Raw genomic sequence first — 17,741 nt, forward strand, 5'->3', positions numbered from 1 at the left:
AACAACTGAGATTGCAACGATCGCAATCACCTCTGATTGGTTGACGCACACTCACTGTTGGCTACAATGCACTGTTGCACCAAGAATTGCACAAATTCAGCCAATAACAACAATTGAGATTGTAATAATGATTGATACAGGTTTTACAAAATCACCTTTGATGAGAACCCAAACTGGTACCATTTGATAACGTCACTAGACATTCCTGTATGGACCCTGGTTCGATATGACCCAAAGAGCTCTAATATATGTCGGTCTACTGTTTTTAACCTACCGTAGTTACAATGTAATATTCTATCTCACGAAACCACTGGGCATGCACAGTCGATAGCTGAAACACTTACAATCACAACGAATGCTATTAAAAAAATGCATATTTTTTTGTGGTAGGTAGGTACTTGCAGGAGTGATATCTCCTTTCTGTGGTGGTTTGTTATAGTTAGTGCTCTGGTCATAATAAAAGATCCAATTGGGTATTTGACTACATCAAAAATAAATTACCTCTCAGTGATCACTAAATAGATGGTCCTACAAAACACGCAACATCCACCTTCACGTTAGCCTCGAGTGTAATAATCATTTTAAATAACCAAAAGGTACGTCATTATGATGTGACGTCACACTCCAGCACTTCAAAGAACCTCGCATAGCAAGCACTCGCTTTGAAGATTGATAAAAAGTTACTGATTTGACCAATTGTCACATACCGCATTAATTCTGATTCAATAAATGTTAGCTTCAGAATCTGATAGTTTCTTAAGTTCACACCTTTGATTTATTTTTAAACATATTATTGCTTTAAACAAATAACAACAGCGCCATCCCTTTTCAATCGTGTCAAACTGTGATAGGAGTTGATACCTATATTGAATATACATAACACGTAAATAATTACTTTAAAAGGTAACAAAAGCGCCAATCTCTTTTCATTCATACAATACAAAGAGTCCTCGGTTAGCTGTTATTTATCGCCAAATTCTAGTGGTTTGTCTCTCAATGATCTCTCCAAGGCACAAAAAAAATGTAAGGACAGTTAATATGGAACACTAATGATGTTCACCCATCCAATCACCGACTCGAGTCAAAGTCACTTCAACTCTCGAAATTTACCGGTGTACGCTGTTATAATATTACTAGGCCACATGTACCTTTACTAATAAAACACTAATTTATAGTAGGTAGGTACTTAATTCTGTATTTGATTTGTTTAACATCCATATTATATTACATTGAGAAATTTTAGAGTGACATTTAGCTGTCGACCACAACACCAACAACTAATGGGCGCGATCGAAGTCCCTGTCGTCGATCGATTACTCGGTCAGCCCCGCAGGCTACAAAGCAGCTTTTCGAAGCCGCGGTAGATGGCAGCGCATAAGTATTTGTTTCACTTTAAGGTGAATATACGCAACTAAATATTGCCGTATGAACGAATAAAAACATTAAAAAATTAAATATTGACACTCCGTTGCAAATCACGCTCGTCGCAAACATTATTTTATTCCTGTTTATTCTGGTTGCTTAGTAGAAACTGGATCTTAAATGACTTGTTTTAAGGCTCTACTTGTCTACACATTTACAGCCATGGGCCAACAACGCTCCAAGCAAAAAGTTGAGATTAAAATCAGTGGCATTGAAATTTTGGACCTCAATTCAAGGCTGGTTAGATCCATTTTACTTTGATGTTATTGTACTGCTGTTCGTACACTATTCACTAAAAACCATAGTGACTGCCACCTTTAAATAATTTTCATTTGGTAAAACTTTTCGTCACATTGATTTCGCAGATGATTCTTCGCAGAAAATGATTACTTATTAAATTTTTGCATTTACCACTGTTTGATACATGGACAACTGTTTGATACATGGACAACTGTTTGATACACGGAACTTCCAATATTACTGGTAATGGTGGTATTTCACGAGTGATTTTTTTATGCGAAATGAATTTTCTCACTTGCAATAAGTAGTTTGTTACAACAACAAGATGCCTTTTCTCTTTCAAACACGAAGTGAGGCGAGTGTTCTCGCTTGTTCATATTTTAAATCAAAATAAACAAAAAATTGTGAAATTAAACTTTCTATGTTCCAACTCTCATATCTATGAAATTCCGTTTCGTGTTTTTTTTTTTTTTTTTTTTTTTTTTTTTTTTTTTTTTTTTTTTTTTTTTTTTTTTTTTTTCCACATGCTACCTGTAAAATGTTCCATTTCTACTGTTCACCTGGGGTACCTCGTTATAATATAAAGTTGACACACACTGATTGACTAACTGAATGAGTGTATTGTTCGCCGTGGTTTGAAAATTCACACAAGCTGAATAGTGAATACAGAGTTGTTGAAGTCGGGCTTAATCATAATGTGGTCCGTAGCAAACCCTTGGTGCCCTGGGAATGGTTTTCTTAAGTAGGTACCGTGATGGGCGTACCTATGCAATAGGGCCAAACTACCTGCTCACAAGTACATTCATAAACTCCTTTCTGTAGTTGGTACATGTTTACACAATTCATGTGTTTACCTGAATATCGTATTAACAAAAGACAACGGATGTTTATATTTTAAACTTTGCGAATATAAACATGCCTCAACGCCGTCAAAAAGGGAAAACATTTTTACGGCACTAATTTATGATTCTGAGGAGATCCGTACTCAGTAGTGAGCCGGTGATGGTTGGTTGGTTGATTGATTTGATGACTGAATCATACAATAATTATGGTAATAATTTCAACGTACTAAACATATTGTAAAACTGATTGTGCTATAATGCTGATCGTATTATGTATTTTGTTGTTCGAGAATTTTTACTCGATTTGACTCTGTAGTTTGTTTACTGACTAGTTACTGAATAGGTACTTTCTGTTGAACGAGACTAACTGATTAGAAACCCAAGACAACTGAGATTCTCTTTTACTGTGGTCATCCGTGTCTTGTACAAATGTCTCTTTTACTGTGGCTCTCAGGATGTATGTGAACTTGTTGTTTGATAAATAGGTACTACTATAGAAAGTCTATTTCAATTAAAATTGTCTCAAGTCTTGACATATATGAATAGAGAAACAATATTGAGATGAGAATTTTAAAAAACAAAGCTTCATTTACAGAACGTCGCTGCTTTGAGTCGTAAGCCGTCGTCGGGCGACTTCAAGTGGTCTCTGTAATTTGATGCCAAAAAAAATCCGTTCCCAATGCGTAGGAATTTTATTTTGGTGCTAATTCGATTGGTAGACTGTTTTATTTGAGTCACATCAATATCCCAAGTAGAACTAATTGCAAAACGTATGCTGATACTTATTATAGAGAGCAAAAACATATTCTCTCTTTCACGAAAACAAAAAGCTTTATGGTGTAACTTGTGAGCATTGTTGGAATATCGCCATATTATACAATTATAATATAATCTGATTAATGTTTGATTACGCTAGAAATCCCAAACTAGGGATCCCAGCACCTCCACCATGTCGCCAAGGGCCTAGACATTAGGCACACGACGAATATCTGAGTTGTTCATTACGTCTTACACGTAAATGTGATGCTGATAGTGGTACAAACATCTGGTTTCTGAGCCTTTGGTTTGCTCTTGCTTCGATATAGAATCTGATAAACACTTATTATGCATGCCTGCATTGGGAAATAACAATCTGAGAAATAGGTGATTAACTGACTTACTGAGTCGCCTCTGATATTACCATCTCTATAAACACATCACAACACTGATTAACTGATTTCTACTTTGATTATTGATACACCTGATATATCTACGTCTGCTCTTCCCAACGTTACGGTTGTTATTGTTTTTAGCCCATGTCTCGTTCCCGGGCCCTTCATTCCTCACACCGCTGTCTCGGTACTTACCATCGTGTTTATAAGTACCTATCCTATAGCCACATGTATCCTACTTTTATATATTACTCTATATATTACTTCGCGTTCGCGACAACTCGTGTGTTTTGGCTCTATCAAAATATGAGAGCCTTGCTCCGGATTGGTTGCATATTGCCTTTCTAGAAGAGGTAGTTACCAACTATCCGTGATTCATAGGGATCTTAGTTCCATTGTCAAATCAGAACTGTTTACGTGATAACAACTAAACTATAATCACAGACTAGTACATCATGTTAAATACTGAAAGACATCTTTTATAGACAATGCTAATGCCAATGGCATATAAAGGACCATTGTTTAGTAGGTAAGTATCTTAGCTGTGTTCGTTTGCTACTCTTTGTGCGCATGCGCGTGATTCGTGCATTTGCAGTTGCAAATGTCACTTGTCAAAGTCTCTGACTCACGAATTGGGCACACAACTCTTAAGTGTTTTTACTTGATAATATTAATGCATCAATTTTGCATATACTACCAACCGAAGAGTATGTAACCACTACAGTTACTTTCATAATCTCAAAATATAAAAATATTAATATCTTTTTTTGGATGAATCCTGAAATGAAAAATCTTGGTGATTATGTTTAAGTAATGGACCCCCTGTGGTATTAATATTTTTTCCTACATAGACGCATTCAAGGTAAAATTTTGTATGAACTTTGCCGATATTCTTTAGAACTATTCTAGAATTCTAGAATCAGGGCTTATAAGTAGAGTTATTTGTTATTTAATATTATAAATGTGATACAGTCAACAGCACTTAAGAGCTATATACTTTGGACTTGGGACCAACCCCATGGGCAGCACAAATCGAAGCTCAGCTAGGGGCTTGGCTCTACTAGAGATCTCATAATTTTTTAATAGTGAAAGCATTATGAACTTGTGAGTCTTAGCAACCTTTACATGAAATGTTTTTGGTGGGATAATATTTTTAATAATACCTATCTTAAAATATATGGGGCGTCAAATAAGTACTCTTATCGGTCGTAAAGACTTTATTGATTAATCTTTTTAGAATTAAGATTGTTAGCAAATCATATTATATCTATAATTGATATTCTTTTAATACGCTGAGTATTGAATCTATTCCCAAATTCAGTTCATTAAATGTAAATTGATATACATTCATTTAATCTAAATAAAGCTTAAATATACCATCTTAGTTAAAACGCTTAGTTAAAACGCTTAGTAATTTTCTTTCTTTTATCTGCGGTTTCATAAAAGTAAAATATATTTACTACTGTTTCAATAATTTTTACTATATTATAATAGCTACATGTAAACATGTATGTGTTTCGTTAACATAACTTTATTATAGTGTTTTCTGTTATGACCCTACTTTTATTTACACTATTACTAATTTAATAGGTTCAAAGAGAGACTCGCTATGTACAGCCTTAGGCCTTAATATTTCATTTACACGTTAACTAGTTGATCCCGCTTACAATACACAAATTGATATCGCGTATTGTTCCGAACCACTCATTCACTTAAGTTTGTTTGGAATATTCATAGTTAAGACACTACGTGCACAGTAGAGACGCTACGAGACAAAAGTGTGTTCACTGTTCCGAGGATAGTGATCCGAGCCAGAGTGGCAGCTTAGTTCCACTTGTTCCTCACTACGGAACTGATTCGCCGTCCCCACATGAGGTGGTATCATACGATCGTTCCCTGCAGATGCTGAGGATCCGGTGTCGGTGGTGATAGCCCGGACCCCGCGGAAGTCGAAGGATACGCAACAGCCATATCTTGATACCCTCCTAGTGGCCCTCCTAGCCGATCTACAGGACCTTCATCGGGCGGCGTCACTTCCAGTCCTATGCTGCTATTCAGGGCAATTTTAATAGCATTCGCATCTTGTAGTTGTTGCTGCTGTTGATGTTGCAGCAGCGAATTAAAATGTGAAATTCCAATCTCTTCAAGGCTACTCTTGCGGCGTCGACTATTGACTGGCCCCAGTCCTTGTCGAAGAGAGTTAGAACGTCGTAATAAGATGTCATCTACCACTCGAAGAGAGTTAGAACGACCACGAAAGTCGGTAAGGATGGTTGGACTGTCAGGCAGAGATAAGGAGTTAGCTTTGGTGGTAGTAAGAGGTGGAGCTCGAGGAGAGAGGCTCGTGAGGCCAGCGAGTGCAGAACCGCGACGGCTGCCTGCTGCTGCGGCCTGGATCAGGGCTCCAGAACAAAAACTGATGTTGGACTTGCGGCGACTATTATGACGTTCGAATGTTTTTTGCGCTGAGAATGGTGAAGGGCGTACCAAGTATCTGAAATAAAATTAACATTAATTACATTTATTACATTCCAAATGAAATAACACAGGTTCTTATCTTTTATAAACCCAAAATCCTAACGTGAAAGAGGTGATATAAAATCCCCCAAACGCCCAACACTCCCCCCCCCCTTCCCCCGCCCCCGTCACTTTTTACACTTTTTCGTCGTGTACAGGTAGGACTATTAAGTTGTCAGGTTTTCAATGTTCCCCTATAAAAGTATCTCTTAATGAGGAGGTTTCCAGGCAACGTTCGAGAAAATTTTCATAGAGGGCGCTTAATTTTACAACCACTAAATATGAAAAATAATAGAATAGAATAATGTTTATATACCTATATCTATATGATCTATGCTTTAATGTTTAGGTCGTGTCAATCAATGACATAGCTGATGAAGAATAAGAGCTAGCGTGCACTGCAATTTTCCTTGCGTTTCTTTCCCACAACATCTGTGAACTATAATAGAAGTAATTAATTAATTTTGCATCCGATTTTAATTTAAAGCATTGATGATATAGATATAGGTATTATTTTTCATCTTTATGTTGGTGGAAGTTTTCAGCGCCATGTATGAAAATTTTCTCGAACGTTGCCTGGAAACCTAATTGAATAAAAATGAAATAAATTAAATTACTTACATAATATCACCTTCCTGTAAATTGAGATCGCAGCTTGGGTTTATGATTACGTAAGATAGACTGTTTCTTTTCTCACTGACATCATCATAATCTATACCAGTCAATTTTAATGACTCCATCCGAGATCTTACAAGATTAGCTATTTCAGCTCGTTCGATTTGCTGCGCGTGATTGTCTCTAGCTTCATCTGCTAAGCTCGCTGAATACTGTAAAATAATATGGACTAAGAGCCAGCCCGTGCCTGACCTTCGTTATTTTGTAAAAGCTGAAAGTTTCTCTGCGTATTGTCCCCAAATGTGACTATGAAGTTTGGATCATGGCTTTGGGAGATATTTTATATATTTATTTATTTCCCTCAAAAAACAAAAGATTATAATTTTGATTTCTTCGTGCTCGTCAGCGCTTTGCGGCTTGTCTGAGCATATCTGTCTGATAACAGGTAACAAAGGTGTAAACTTTTTACGGCAAAGTATAAAGTCTATTTTTTTAATATTTTCTTCGAAATAGTATTAAAAATCACGTCATGCATTGCCAGACATCTCGTGTCGCGACAACCCTCTGCCGGACGCCCTTAAAGGTTATGAGCAGATAAACTTTCAGCTTTTATAAAATAACTGGCTCTCTCTCTCTAATAGGTTCAATGTCTTGTCAAATTTCATCAGCTCATGTAATATTTAAATTGCTCAAATTGTATTAGAATATAATTTCTCTAAACTTTGGCTGGAAACATACATTGACACTAAGTGCAGTCATACTAATTCGTAGAATTGAAGTATGACCAGTTGGATCCGTATTGCCGCGTTGACCATGTAATATATATTGTTGACCGGCCTCATTTGTAATAGTCACGTAAATCGTAATAGTATTGTTTTATGAGTTGATACTATTGAAATCATCAAATAATCATCATCGAAATAATTTGTATCTCGGTGATCCATTTTTATCAACACATTAATTAAAATAAATTTAAATATTTACATATTACGTAATGTTAAACGTTTGACTATGCTTATTATTTATATTTGACAACATGCTTTTGATATACGCTGTAGGCTCTCTTTCGAGAAGGGATATGCGGACATGAGTAGCGAGGAAAGTTCAGTTTTTTGAAAGATCAGCTAGAACCTTACGCTTTTTATTAGAATTAAACACTGCTACGTGTCCACATCCCTGCATGAAAGGCAATCCATAATAGCTACAGACTAAAGCCGGCTTAGATGTGATAGCTAAATCTAAATATTATCAGCTAAATGCATATACGAGTATGCACTATATTTTCTAACGCCTACGAAAAACTTTGTGGAACTACGAATGTGGAAATCGTTTTAGTGTTACACAAATAATTGTTTATGTAATGACAACTACTTATTTAAGTATATTTTATTATGAGAGCTAATTATTATCATTAAGTTATCATAAATCAAAATGAAATACCTTTCCACCGGCGTGTTATCATCAAGTCTAGAGAAGAAATTAATACCCAGTTACCTAAATAAAAGATCAACAAGTGTTCTTCAATTGTATCTTACAAATTTAGCATTTCGTACTATCCTATGTCAATGATTTGGTACCAAACCGGATACGTTTATTCTGAGATTTTTTTTATTACATCCACCATAATACTGGATTTGCACCTTGTTGTTATAAAGCCTATGGACATTGTATGTGAAACAATAAAATCAACTGAATTTGGGATGCGTTTTCGGATGAATTTGACTCGTGTGAACATGTACAAACGCGCACGAACGAAACACTACGGGAGCGCGCAGACTGGGTGCGGATTATCATACTTGTGTGCACATATGATTCTTACGTTTCAGACCAGTATAGTAAATACTAGTTCACGTACCTACGATACAAACTCGCATCGATAGAACTATGGTGTGGTTAACCTAAGAAGAAACCAACAATTACTCGTTTATCGTTTATCAAATACTAATGAGTTGTTTGGCAATTATGAGGGAACTGACAAACTAACAAACCAAGAGCTAAACTATAGTCAACAATTAGGTCAGGGAATTTTATCTTTTCCTTCTGAAACTTTCGCAAAACACACACACATACACACACAGGACACAACGCGAAGAGAAGAGAGATTTAACTAATGTCATACCAAATTTGATTGCTGCTGCGATTGCTATCTTAACATCTAATTATCCAGTTTACGATCTAAACACCGAAGGTGTTCAATAAAATCAGTCTTTGAATGAGACTGAAATAAAACCGACAAAACACCCGTATTTATACGGATTCACTAAACTTGGCCTTCTCTCCTTCACTCGCTGGACAAAAAGAAGCAGAATACGAATTCGTTTGGTTTATTAGCTTGTTGTCATATTGTAGACTTGATCTCTTAACGGATTAGTTTTGACATTCATCTCTTGATGTCGACCTTACGGTACTCAAAAAGGTTTGAAGTAAATAAAACTGGTGCGTATTATCGATGCGACTAAAATTTCCAGTTGGCACTTAAGTTCTCTTCATTTTTCTGAGGATGAGACTCAACATGCGTGGTCTAGCGTCGTAGGCTGATTCGTCTTATTTCTTTACTTTCAAATCGTAAGAGTTATAATCATTACAGATCAAAATCAATGACTTGGCGGTAAAGGCTCATAAACGCAATTCCTATAACTTTACATTTTACAATTTATTTTGTGGTATGTCGACTCGAGTCTCACCATTACCATCAACATCGGAAACTTGTCCAGCTCGTCAATTTTTCCCAATGTTGACTCATTGAGAAACCTTTTTTTAGGACAATCAAAATTAAATGCATTTTTCAGATAAAATTTTCAGACTGGGAACTTTGAGCTAGCATTACTTGATTACTAATACTGCATTAGTTTCTTTGGCTAAACTGCATACGGCTCAAAGTTTGTTACCTGATTGAGTCCAGTATTACCTTTTTAATAACATTATCACAAAAGTTACTGAATTTCTTCTTATTTCTTATTTTGATTTTTATTTTACGACTGAAAAACAGCTAAAAATAGTTACATACTATATTTGTTTAATTCAATTTATTCGTTTTAATATCAACTTTGAATGGTATCAAAATCAGCCAGATACCAATATAGTTAATACATTTTAAAATGGTTGGAACTTTATGGTACAAAATACGAAAATACTCTTTTTCCCTGGCCTATTAAATGATTATAATAAAAAAGCAAAAGCTGTTTGCAATCAGCTGAAGGTTGAAGACGTCGATAAGAATCCTGTTTATTACCCAGATTAATATTGTGAAGTTAAAGATATGTATAAAATTCAAGTCCAGGATGGAGCAGACGATCCAGCAGGAAATTCGTGGTAGTTAATGGCATAGAAGTAGCCCGATACTCAACGAGCGATTTATAACTTATACTCGTCCTTTTGCCTGTCGGACTGTCTGCTACGAAATGCAAGATATGGCTGAGGCTTACCGCGGGCGTGCGTTCGCCGTAACATCCGCTGAGGCAGCCGGTGGGTCCGCGCCGTGTACGCTCCCTGCCCGTCCCCTCAGGGTTTCCATCACCCGCCACCCCGGCTTCCTCTGACGCCTGCTGCAACTGTCCTATCACACTTCTGCTACGCCTACAAAAGTCTAGTGGGACGCTCGTTCGCATACTCGGTATGTTAATCGTTAGCAAAATTTTCGTTTGGTATTTTTAATTTCAGCTCAGCTCATTTCATACCACTTTTTTGTTTCGTCCCACTCGGTTTATACAGATTAATACGAAAGTATCAAAAATCGTGATATGTGATATACCGAATCTGTAAACTACGCTTATAAGAAGCACGCATGCACATAAGAGAGTTCAGTGGTAGCTAGAGAAGTAAGAAATTAGAAAATGTTATGTTCTATCGCATTTATAGGTAATATTTTCAGTAGCAAAGCTTAGTGAATTGGTCATTAACTTAGTACATATTTAAATCTGAAAGGAAACCATGCAGGTCATGTCTCTATTCGGATACTGATGAAGTGTGTTTATGCTTTCTGCGTTTAGCAGCAAATCTTGTTGCAAATTAAATTGGCGGTGGTCCTTCGCTACGTCGTTGTGGTGAGCTATAATGTTGTTGCCCAAATCTATTCTAACAGTTCATGCAAAACACTAATTAAGAAAACAACATTTTGGCGGGATTGCGATCATCGAGTTCGATACAGATAAATGTGCATTTAAGTAATTAATATTGTGTGAAATGATTTGATTGTAAATTTTGACCAGCCGCGAAGGATTTTGATAAAAACACTCTTTAGTCAGATCCGTCTTGGAGCGAAAGCGAAACGACCGACTTTTCGGCATAGAAATTTGCGATTGAATAGAAAATTAAGCTCGTGTACTTATGTTTGGAAAGAAAGTCGAATATTGAATGCGGGATAGAAAATTAGAATGCAAAAACTAATTTACAAAACGCCACAAGTGTCAGTTCAGATGTAATGTAGACAGTTCACAATGAAAAGTGTAACGCTGACCCGAAGTAAATAAAGTAGGTACAAAAATTGTGCCCGAAATACAGTCCAAGGACTAGGACTACTCAGATGCAATGTGTGTCAATTTAATAGTGTTCAATAGTGAATGTTGGCGGTAGGCAGCGGCGAAGGACTGTATTTAAGGAGCATTGTCTGAGAGACTCACCGATGCTCGCGATGGTCGCATGCCCGCGAGGCGTGCCCGGAACCACCCGGACGGGGTGCGTGGCGACATACTCACGTGGTGAGCCTGATCGGCTAGACTTGTATCCTGAGTGCGGTATATCCCAATCGGAATCTCGCACGTAGTAGAACATAACTTTTGATACAGCCGACCGTACGTACGAATCCACATATCCTCCTTCGTAATTTTCATCTGTCACAAGTTCAAAGTCATTTTACTTATTTAGCATCTTTCATAGTAGAATATCGATATAGCGATTAAAAAACTAACATATCAATATGAAAACATTTTAAATCGCCAGCATCAATGTTATTAATTCGCGCAGCAAATAATGAGATATTGGAATAATGGTCTGTGACTAATTATATTGAAATAGTGACTACATTCGCTTGCCTAATTATGTAGCAGGAATTAATCAACAGACTTACGGAGGTTAGGAATCCTGAACCAGGTGCCTGATCGACGCCCAACAATAATCTGACAAACGTAATGACATAATCTTTTACAAAGGCCTGGTATAGGAGTGTGTCTAACATTGAGGCGGAAAACACAGAGCCGGCAGCAAAGGGCAATCGGAACATGTAGGAAATATGCGATCCCCTTTCTTTTTCACGCTGTAAAATCAAGGCCTTATTTAAAATATTACATATATATAAATAAAACTGTAGTAATTTAAATAATTGCATCAAACCTTTTCCATTTTAGAGAGATGTAACGCATATTTATCATGAGCCCTGAATTGCATGAAGCGCATATTTGACGATTGCGATAGTTCCGTTATAGATTTGATTGACGGAAAGAATCTGAAATTAATAATTATTTTGAACTCTCAATTTTTATAAACTTGATGGTATTGCAGTGCCGAGGGTGTTATTGAGGTGAGTGCTTCATCCATGATCTCAATAGAGGAGAAAATATTCGCAAGAAACAAGATTGAGATGTTTATATAAATTGAGTGTTCAGTAGTAAATTGGTGAGATTTAAAATATATATTTATGTATAAATATACGTAGTAGTTGAAATTGATCTGTCTAAGATTTGGAAAACCCTTCTAGCATCAGTTGTCCCCTCCAAATATGGGTACCTTCAAGAGAAGAATGAATAGGCATCTTCTAGGCAAGCGCGCTCCATCATAGGCTGCATCATCACTTGCCACCAGGTCTGATTGCAGCCAAGCGCTAGTCTATAAATTAAAAAAAAATACTTAGGTATATTTTGGATTATAGCATTACTTCATGGATTACATGCAATCCAGGCAAACTATTTTAGGTCGCAAATAACAACTTGTTATCTATAAAAATGTACCAAACTTTTCACGAGAGTGTTTTTAACGATTTTTTTAAGAGAAACTATCGAGAAAAAAATCCAATGACAGAATAAAGGATTCTAAGTTTAATTGGTACCTAATATGCAAAATAGTAAATTACTCTAATATTGTAGTTAATCGTTGTTTTTTGGGCTATATCTGTTAGGGGACTGAACAAAACTTTTGTGATTAGTATATTGCTATTTAATTCGATTCTAGTCGTTAATGTTGTACACATTTTTTCGCTAAGCAACAGTTTTTTTTTTAAATTTGTACATTCACATTTAAATTCGCTAGCAGTTTATTAAGCATTCGCAATAAGCACCATGTCATTTCTATGATTCATATTGTATGACCTATAAATAAAAAGTGAATGTTTTTACTTGAACATCGTCTGAACTGCTACTATGGTGTTACAATCTGCGAGGCTGTCTTCTTCGGCCGAATTGGATAATTCCTTATTCACCACGACTACATTCTCTGCTAATGTTATTCCAGCACGCAGCAGGTCATCCAAACTGTAAAATAATTTATATTACGAATTATAGTTTGTTATTTGATGCATTCGCTTCACAGAAAATTTCAGGTAGTTAACAAAAGAAATATTTTCACTAATACTAAAATATTAAATAGTATAAAGTTTTTTTTATAAAATATCTTTTTATTTATTAACATATTCTGATCTTACACAAATTCACATTTCTTATACAATTAAAACTACATTAAATGGTAAAAATATAGAAACAATATTTTTCAAAAACTCCGCGTTGGTAGTGTCGTGTTAAGTGTGGTCGATCATTTCAAGGCTAGCAAACATTGTTTTGTGTACTAAATAGCAGTAGCAATCTTTTTTATATTCTCGGTTTTGTATATTCATTGAACACCTACATCTTATTCAGATTATATATTTTATTTTTTCCTTAGGGTAGTTTAATTCCAACAGGGTGTAAATATAATTTTTCAGAGGTTGGTGGATCTTCATCATCAAACACCTACATCTTATTCACACATATTTTTTTGGATGCATACAATTTATTAATAATAAAAAAACAGAAAATTACAGGAAACAAAATATTTTCACTAGTTAAATTGCTAAAATTCTTTATATCTACACAAGCTGATGCCCGCAGCTTCGTACGCGTGTAATTAGATTTTTAAAAAATCCCGTGGGAACTCTTTGATTTTCCGGGATAAAAGTAGCCTACGTTGCGACGTGATTGAAGGACAAACCAACAAACAAATACACCTTCGCATTTATATAAGGGTACGGATTATAAAGAGCACCTCAAAGACACCTTTCTATGTCCAAGAGTTGGCGGATATGAGCCTATATTGTTATGTTAAAGGCAAATTACTAAATTCAAGGCATTAAATAGATTAGGAATCTCTAAACACTTAATTACTTACCAATCGATAGAACCTAGCATCCAATAGACTAGCGGAAAGTAGGAGATGGAATCCAGGAAAGCTATATCAGGTCTGCGTTCCAGTAAAAGAATAATGGGGTTCAATGAGGTCTTGGATCTGAAATGGGCGCGCAGGGGAATAATAAAGTTATAGATTCCATTGGATGCGTAATCCGCTGCGAGGATTATCGTCTTGTTTTGCCACTGGTATTCCTTAGCGTTTCGATAGGCACAATGCTCACACACTTGTGCCAATTGAAGGCAGCAGAGCGGCTTCTTTTCTTTCAGCAGATAGCATAGAGTCGGGCTTACACCGATAAAGGGTGACACGGGTGGGAAACCTTTAACAATCCTGCAGACCAAGAAAACAATTTAAGTTATTTAGGAAATCCATAGCATCCAGGATCTACTAGGAAATATATTTAGGACAGTTCAGGCTAAAGCGAAGCTTATTTCAAAGATAAAATACTAAATATTGTGCATTACAGAACGACAATTAAACTTACTAAATTAAGGGTTCAGGCATATTGAGTTGCAGCTTTCTTTCCCTAGGAACTCCTTTTCATATTGAAAATGTTGGAATATTAAAATTTGACCTTTAAACAAAATTTCTATTATGTTTCCTAAGACGTCCGAAGTCCATTATGATGATGATGAAGGGTCTTCTCGATCGACCTAAGTCAATCGGGGTGCGGGCCTCAAGGCTGGGCCTCCTTGCCCGGGCATTTCCTCTCAGGAAGCACATTGTAACCTGGATCCTATAGTTTTTGGCATGGTAGGCCAAGGTCTTGTCTTTCTTTGGCGTAGACCTTATTGTATTGTCTCTCCGTGATGTGTCAAATCCGGTGGTGTCGTCCGGTCCTGTTCGTCGCCACTGATGCCTGCGTTGGGTTCAGGTACTTGTGGTGGCTCCAGAACCTCGCGAGGTAAAGGACGCCCGTCCGGCGGTCTCGCGTGAAGCGGGGCGATGCCGTGGAGATTGTGCGTGCGAGATGACGAACATACTCCTCCACGACCGGTATCCTGGTATCTCGATGAATAACGTCATTTCGGACGTACCTCGGAGCTCCCACGATAATACGCAGGCATCTGTTCTGCTGGGTTTGTAGTCGCTGCTTCTGGTATGCTGAGCAGAGGGCATACCAGGCTGGGGCCGCATATGTCAGGCGCGAATGGACGTAGGCCCCGTAGACTCTCAGTTTGGTCTTAAGTGATAGTTTGGAGACGAAAAGTCAATGGAGCATCGACCGGGCTGCTGCTGCTTGACATACCATATGATCGACAGTGGGAGCCATGCGCAGTCTCCGGTCTATCTAACAACCCAGGTACCGCACTGAGGTCTTGCACTCCACATCCTGGCCTCTGAGTTTAAGCTGACGTAGCGGCTTCTGACCTCCAGTCAGTAGGGCAGCCGTCTTCCCAACATTGACAGCCATTTTCCACTTATCTAGCCACTCCGATAATAGATCCAGCAGGCGTTGCATCTTGTTAATGGCGACGATCTGATGATAAGACGACGCAAAGAATGCACTGTCATCCGCATATAGGGCCAACAGCACGTTCTCGGAGCTCACGGAGTCGGTGAGTCCGGTGAGGAGTCCTCGGACCGAGGGAGTTTCGCTGCTTCTGCGCCAGGTGTGGCTTCGGTCACCTGTGTCACTTTCTTGACGCGGGTTCGAGAGTGGGAGCGGGCAACTTCAGCGGGCAGCACAGGTACTGCTGAAGGGTTCCGTGTTCGGGTGGACCGCGGATTGCCGGTCCGGCCACCTTCTCTCTTTATTCGTTGGTCTAAGGGCGGCTGCTCCTCCCTTTCCGACATGGTGAGTTAGTTTTCTTACAGCATAAATCCTGCACAGCAGCACTATAGCCAGTATGGCAAAAATATTACGATTTTTATGTCTTATTCATCCTATTCATCTTATTCAGATGACAGAGATTTAGACCGGCTCAGTGTCAGCACCGGCTTACTTAGTAGCTACGGACCTTTTTGTCTTGCTTGCCCTCTGAATATTATCGTGTTTTTTTGTTTAGAAAGCCGTCACGTTTATATGGCATATATACCTACTAGTCCTGAACTTGTTGGACAAGGAGTATAGTCTAAGACTCTAGACTAGACAGACGAAATCATCCAAGGACGTAAAGGCGCTATTTTGAACATAATGCATAAAGTGCTTTCATACCTGAGTTAGTAACAAATTACCATGAAATTTTCTGATCGTCCTCGGTCTTAAAATTAATGGCACAAAATCATTTAAATCACTATTCATCTTTTCATAAACGAAATAATCACTAAGAGAAGAGCCATAAGTAATTACAACTAAAGAACAGATGCACACTAAATAATTGATTGAATTAGGTAAGTACATATAAATTGGCTATTAAATTATTTATTTATATTTTGTAATTCGGAAAGTAAACAGGTACTGTTAACTTCCCGTTACTTTAATTAAATTTTAATAATTAAATATGAAAGTTAACAAAAATAAATAGACCAAAACAAATTGTACAAGTATCGATACCCCTTTGTAAATATTGAAATAAGATAACATGCTCTGCTCAGTTTCACTGTGAAATTCTATCACTATTGATCCTGTGACCGTAATTTCTTTTTCAGGCAAATGTTGTAGTTATGTATAGTTGTGTTGAATTGATCGGTATCTCGCTCCTCGTGTGTTTTGAACGTTATCTGTGAGCCGTTAACGAGGAATGGCTCAGCAACGCCGCGCGCCGGTCTAGCCTTAGGGCCAGTGTTGCCGCTAGGACACTCTAGTTTGTGACTACTTCAAATAATATAGTTGTGTTGAATTGATCGGTATCTCGCTCCTCGTGTGTTTTTAACGTTATCTGTGAGCCGTTAACGAGGAATGGCTCAGCAACGCCGCGCGCCGGTCTAGCCTTAGGGCCAGTGTTGCCGCTAGGACAATCTAGTTTGTGGCTACTTCAAATAAGATAGTTGTGTTGAATTGATCGGTATCTCGCTCCTCGTTTGTTTTGAACGCTGTGAGCCATTCACGAGGAACGGCTCAGTAACGCCGGGCTAGCCTCAGGAATCAGGGCCGGGGAAATGTCGGTAAAAAGCTGTTTTAAGTTCTTTGGCAGTCGACATTTTGCTCCAAATACGAGGTACATACTGGAGAAAGATACTTTGTAATATTTTAGACGAAAGAAGTCAATATGCCTTGACCCTGTAGGTATAATGAACAATATTTCGTGAATCTTCGTTAAAATATCGTAAAGTGCGCATAAGAGACGGGCCACATGACACTCAAACACTCATGTAGTCATCATCTAATCGGTTATCCTATAGTTTCCATCCGAAATTGAAGTCAAAATGAAGTTTAATAAAGAGTAGTTCATCGAGTAGTATAGGTTATATTATTTTGTCCTGTGGCCCGTCAAGGCTTTTGCCCTGTCTAAGGAGAGCTCATAGAGCTCTAATAATAATGAAAAAAGTTTAAAATTGTATAGGTATTAAAAAATTTACTTATTCATACGTCTACAAAAAGTGCTAGTAAAGTTTCTTCTTACATTCTGTAACAAGCGCAATATTAAGAAAAAGCAACAGCTTTTAGACCTGTAAATATTTTTGAAGTCCTTTATTTAAA

General features: G+C 37.4%; 2 protein-coding genes across 3 annotated transcripts in view; one reads left to right on the top strand and one right to left on the bottom strand.

Moving 5' to 3' along the window:
* The window catches only part of LOC117995914 (zinc finger protein 431-like), a 170,080-nt gene that overhangs the window by 84,906 nt on the left and 67,433 nt on the right, over window positions 1-17,741 (top strand). The gene's annotated exons all lie outside the window — the stretch shown is intronic.
* The window catches only part of SLO2 (slowpoke 2), a 52,367-nt gene continuing 39,468 nt past the window's right edge, over window positions 4,843-17,741 (bottom strand). For both annotated transcript variants that reach the window (XM_069508547.1, XM_069508546.1), the window contains 8 exons: window positions 14,138-14,488; window positions 13,114-13,248; window positions 12,116-12,227; window positions 11,853-12,053; window positions 11,407-11,616; window positions 10,213-10,332; window positions 6,794-6,999; window positions 4,843-6,149 (listed from right to left, as the gene is read on the bottom strand). In XM_069508547.1, coding sequence (XP_069364648.1) covers window positions 5,537-6,149; window positions 6,794-6,999; window positions 10,213-10,332; window positions 11,407-11,616; window positions 11,853-12,053; window positions 12,116-12,227; window positions 13,114-13,248; window positions 14,138-14,488 — 1,948 coding nt within the window. In that variant the 3' untranslated portion in view covers window positions 4,843-5,536. The remainder of the gene's footprint in view (window positions 6,150-6,793; window positions 7,000-10,212; window positions 10,333-11,406; window positions 11,617-11,852; window positions 12,054-12,115; window positions 12,228-13,113; window positions 13,249-14,137; window positions 14,489-17,741) is intronic.

This window comes from Maniola hyperantus, chromosome Z (assembly GCF_902806685.2).
Source record: "Maniola hyperantus chromosome Z, iAphHyp1.2, whole genome shotgun sequence".
In the NCBI taxonomy this organism is placed as follows: Eukaryota; Metazoa; Arthropoda; class Insecta; order Lepidoptera; family Nymphalidae; genus Maniola; species Maniola hyperantus.